Raw genomic sequence first — 5,226 nt, forward strand, 5'->3', positions numbered from 1 at the left:
TTCCACGAAAACGTCCAGTTTTGGAGGATACTTTAAAGTGTGTAGGTCATGTTGTTTAGCTTATCCGGTTTCATGATAATAACGTCGAAAATTCCTGTTTTTTAATGGTAAGGTGTCGCACTAACTATTCCGTCTACGGTCATTTATTGATATACGAGCTGTGGTTTAGTCAAGTGGCTTTCTGTGCTTTGTGAGGGTAAGTTTTTCGCTTCTTGTTAATACATTTTTTATTGGTGTGGATATTTGTACATCTTCGATTCCTAATGCAGTCATTGATTTCCTGGGTGTGCGAGTCAATATATGATATTGGAAATTGGATGGTATTGGTCTTTTCATGCGGTATGTGCCACAACGTCTACAGGAAGTCTACGAGTCGTCCACTACCATCTTTATCAAGGGCGAGTGTTGAAATAAAATGAGCGTTAAAGATGCGGCAAGTATTTCGTAAGCGAGAAAAATACAAATACCCTCTGTAGATATTTCTTTCATTAAAATTTGCTTCGTATTATTTACAGATAAACTTGTTCTGTAAATAGGGTTAAATTCAATTGTGCATTGTTTTAGTAAGTCTAACTCACTGTTGTAACTACTTAATTTATAATATTCTGAATAAATTAAACTCGGTTGTTTCGTCTCAACTATTTAAATTAAAATTAAAATTTTATACCGGGCAGGGATTGAACCGAGATTACGTTTTTAGTAAAGAACTCTGAATTGCGGAGATATCTTTAAGGGTCGTCTCGAGAAATTAATACCACTAGGGACCATTCTTCCGAGGAGAGGTATATTTTGGCTTGCCAACTTGTTTACCTTTGCCTACACTATGAGGTAACACTCTTCAGTATTAATAAATACATTTCGACCATACCAGAAGACGACAAAAAATATTGGAAAATATTCGGGATATAAACCGAGGGGTCGGATGTTGAAATCAGTGATTCAATAGTTTGAGATTTTACAATACGATGTTCATTTTGATTTCATGTTTTACGTCATTGATTACCGGGATATTAGACTTGATTTTAATTTCCTTGATTTTCTTCTGCCTGTCAGCCAGAAAAAAATTCCTGACCCTCGACTCTTCCCGGGCATTTTTTTGGAGAGCGTCCTGCCTGTTCCGCCACCCGCTCAGTTTCTGCCTCTCGGTTGGCACCCCGATGTTTTTCAACGGAGGATGCTCCCTCGCCTATTCTTTCGACCTGTCGCTCGTCGCTGAACAATTAACCATTATAATACGACCGCTTTAGCGTTAGAGTCATGTCTAAATAACTACAGTATAGATTTTACATTTACTAACTGGTGTCACTAGTCACGACTGACAAAACCTTTCCTACCTTCGCTACGAGGTTACAATAGTCAATATTATTCCAAGCCTACAGAATGTCGAAAGGGGTTTCTCAACCTATACCATATATTTTACGGAAAACATTTCTAATATTTTTGGCACAAGTAAAACTGCACTGAAATATTATTGAGCAGTAATATCAAATAAATCCGATTTTTTCAAAATGTTTGATTTTAAATCGGACTTTACCATTACGCAAAAGGGAATTATTTTACATTTACATATATTCCCATATTGAAAAAACTATGTTAATTATAAAATATAAAATTAAAAATTTAAAATATAAAAAACAATTAAATAATAATAGTTTTTCGCCAAGTAGAAGTTTTTAAAACCGATGACATTAGAGATTAAAAATGACTAGTTTTAAGAATTTCGTGTACATACCTGCTAGCGTTGGCTTTATCAGGCTTGTGTTTAAGCATTCTGTATTGAGAGATTGCTTTCGACAAGCGGTGGATCCGTTGGCCGGCATAGCTCAAGCGAAAGGACAGGTCGTCGTCTTCGGCGCCCCAGCCCCAGTATTCGTTGGAGTAGCCGTTCACGTCTTCAAAGTGCTTCTTCGTTAAGGCGATCACCCCTCCAAAATTATATTCATAAGGCAAACTAGAAAATAAACATTCACATTTGCAACCTATTCTTAATGATAAAAGTTTTTTTTTTTTCAAACGTAATACCATAAATAAAAGTTCGATTTATTTCAAGTCGTCTTTGATTTCAAATAAACCGAAACTTAATAGGAAATCCGGCTTACAAGCCTCGTCCTTATAATTATGTTTTTGCAAAAAGAGGATCTTATTCACCTTTTCCAAGTTGCACCTTAATTTTTTTTTATCATGGAAGGCATTTATAAAAGCTGTTCATAATTTAAATTAGATATTAGAACGAAATTTTTAAATTTGAATACAATTTTCGCTTTTGAAAAGCTGTTATTTATATTTTTACCATCAATTCGCTTAAGCCTTACGCTATTGAAAGGTTACCATGGACATGAAATCACGTGATCGCAAAGCACGAGCTCATCTTTAGATTGACTTGACACGCGCTGAATTGCTCACTAACTTTCGTTTCCCATCATTAAAGTTTTTCGTCAAGGAGTGGGAAATGACGTAATTTATGTCATATCCCGTGAAAAAATTTTCATATGAGTAACATATGCTCTTGTTGTATATTGGACAGTCACGTCGATTTCAAATTTCCAGAATGGTATTTTGACTAACAACTCGGCTTAGTTATACTAGAGCTTGATACTGGATCATTTTAAGTAATTTTCTGAATTTATTTTACGCTCGGGCACAACTGTAAAACCAAAAATTTTAATTTGAGATGCGCCAGAGCTATGAACATTTCTATTGGCTTTCGTTGTTGAGTTAAAGTTTCCAAAAATTCGCAAAATGGCGACTATATATAGGGCACTCTGAATGTTTATTTGAATTTATAAGCGTCTAAGGCGGGGTAGTTTTCAAATTTTGTTCAAAAATACATTTTGTTCCCATTAACCTCCACTAACTGACCTTCAATTAACGTTTATTACTTTGTTTGGAAATTTGAATTCCATTTGATGTAGCTCTTCCCTTAACAGCTTCTAGCTGACCAATTACATAATAATAATAATAATAAACTTGAATTTTTAAAGCCAGTTACATTTCCATGAACAATAACTCATAATTTTCTAATTTTAAAGTATTTGAGTTACATCTTTCCATACTTGTAGTTAAATACGTTTATAGATGATGACATATGCCTCGGACTTTTCTCGCAATTGTAAGGATTTTGTTCGTTTTCCGGAATGAGGTCGATGTCGTGAAAGATGAAACAATCGTAGTCGTGATCGTTCGCGGCGACAGCGTATCCCGCGTTTTTCATCAATCCGCGGTTAAACGATACATTGCCTGCCTGTTAACGGAACAGAAGGAAAATGCTTTTATTACAACAGTTCAAACTGTTCGGAGGGCTGAGTCTATTATAAGATCTACTCTAACGTTTGCCTTAAGGTTTGCTTAATCATACTTGTGGACCCATAAGCTATCGACTGCTTGGTTTGGAGATCATCTTGTTTCGTGGATTTTCTCGTTTACCCGAAACATTTGGTTTTGTACAAAGTGTACAATTATTTAAAAATTAGTTAAAATATTAAAAGACGTGAACGTTTACTTTCTCCGTGTACTAATCGAAACCACCTCACGGAGGTTCAATACTTACTTGACTCTCTATTGGAGCCCAAAATGGAATTCTTAATGAAACTAATTTTTGATGTAACGCGGTTAAGTGTAAAATTGAAAACCCTAACTTTATCGTTCCATAGGAAACGACAATTTTGGAATTTCTACCAAAAAAGTTTAATGCTTATAAAGTTAAGTAGGTAGATTGATAAATACCTGTTCCATGATGTATATTCCATATTCAATTTGTTGCTTCTGCAAGAGAGGGTGCAAATTTCGCAGAAGTATTTTCAAATGCTCGTATCTATTTCGGAAGGGAACGATTATAGCGACTTTGTGGCGACTTTGGCACTCGTTTGGTTGATAGCGTCCTCCTCCCAGGTACAACGCATTTAGCACCGATTTTGGAATAGAGTCATTTTCTACCGAAATCTTCCCTACTGTCGAATCGAAATGGCAAATAAGGAATAATAATCAGCTAGGCTAATACCCAATAAGAATAAAGTATTAATCAAAAGTGCAATGTATTTATTTTGTAAAAATATTAAGTTATCTCTATAACCTGAAATGCAACCGGCCTGAGACCATTTTAACAACGAGACAGGGGGATTTAAACTGCGTGGTAAGGTTGCGGTTAGCTAACTATTGCTTTAAGACATCTGCAAGTTTTTATGGAAAGAGGAAACCGAAGAACAGAGTGTACCCTGATTAGAGCAAGTGGTTAGCGTCTCATTAATTTAATTCAATTGCTAGTAAATTAAGGTAATTGGTCAAGTATAATAAATTGGACAAACGCGAATAATTTTGTTGAAATTGAAAACTTATTTGAGTAAAATTAATGTGTTTATTAATTTTAAGTTACAGTAAATTAAACTAAATTGTATGAGTTCATTAACAGTGAAACGGCAGAAATTCAATTTGAAACATAAATTAAATTTCAGACTGGACACCGTAAATAATCATGGTCAGACTGCAGAACCAAATTCTGGCCAATGTATACTTAAATTTTATCCAATTTCAGTACACTTAGCTATTTTTGGGTAAAATCGACAAAATTAAGATTAAAAACTTAAACTTGATCTTACCATATTTTACTCTCATTTAGTTAAATTTATTCATATTTACCCAAAATTTATTTAATAATTTAGTATCATTTTCCCACCTTTACTTGATTGCATTTTACTTGCATTTATTTTAATTTATTAATTTTTTATTTATACACATTTATTTTAAGTTATTCATATTTTTCTTAATTTTTTAGTATTGACTAGATTTTACCCAATGTAATCGATATATTTACCAATTTATGTTTGAATTTACTAAAATTTACTTATCTTAACATATTTTACGCGCATTCATCTTTATTTATGTTTACCCAAAATTACTTCATTTTACCAAATTATATATCTTTGTCCACTTTAGTAGAATTTTCGTCATAGAATTTACACATTTACTTGTACTTATTTTAGTTTACTGTCAATTACCTTAATTTTCATCTAAGACCAGTATTATAGATAGTTTACGTAGGGAAACGCTTAAAGAGAATAATGATAGTTTAACTTTCTTAGTCTAACACTCACCTTAGGTTATTAAACACAAATTTAAAAATTCTACAATCGAAGTGCTCTTTCGTTAAAAGTATTTGGCCACCAAGAATTAAAAAAATTTAATTGCTCAAAATTATGAAACGTTATTTAAATATAAATGTTATGAAAATAT

General features: G+C 33.2%; 1 protein-coding gene across 1 annotated transcript; it reads right to left on the reverse strand.

Moving 5' to 3' along the window:
• Nucleotides 1-1,049: 1,049 nt before the first annotated feature.
• On the reverse strand, nucleotides 1,050-4,608 carry LOC149946444 (beta-1,4-N-acetylgalactosaminyltransferase bre-4-like). Its single transcript, XM_090170759.1, has 5 exons — nucleotides 4,593-4,608; nucleotides 3,724-3,944; nucleotides 3,042-3,241; nucleotides 1,733-1,951; nucleotides 1,050-1,212 (listed from the first exon to the last, which is right to left on the reverse strand). Exons 1-5 carry the CDS (start codon nucleotides 4,606-4,608, stop codon nucleotides 1,050-1,052), a joined length of 819 nt encoding a protein of 272 aa, XP_090026885.1.
• Between the last annotated feature and the right edge of the window lie 618 nt (nucleotides 4,609-5,226).

The sequence above is a fragment of the Leiobunum rupestre genome, chromosome 4 (genome assembly GCF_980474605.1).
Source record: "Leiobunum rupestre chromosome 4, qqLeiRupe1.1.hap1, whole genome shotgun sequence".
Taxonomy (NCBI): domain Eukaryota; kingdom Metazoa; phylum Arthropoda; class Arachnida; order Opiliones; family Sclerosomatidae; genus Leiobunum; species Leiobunum rupestre.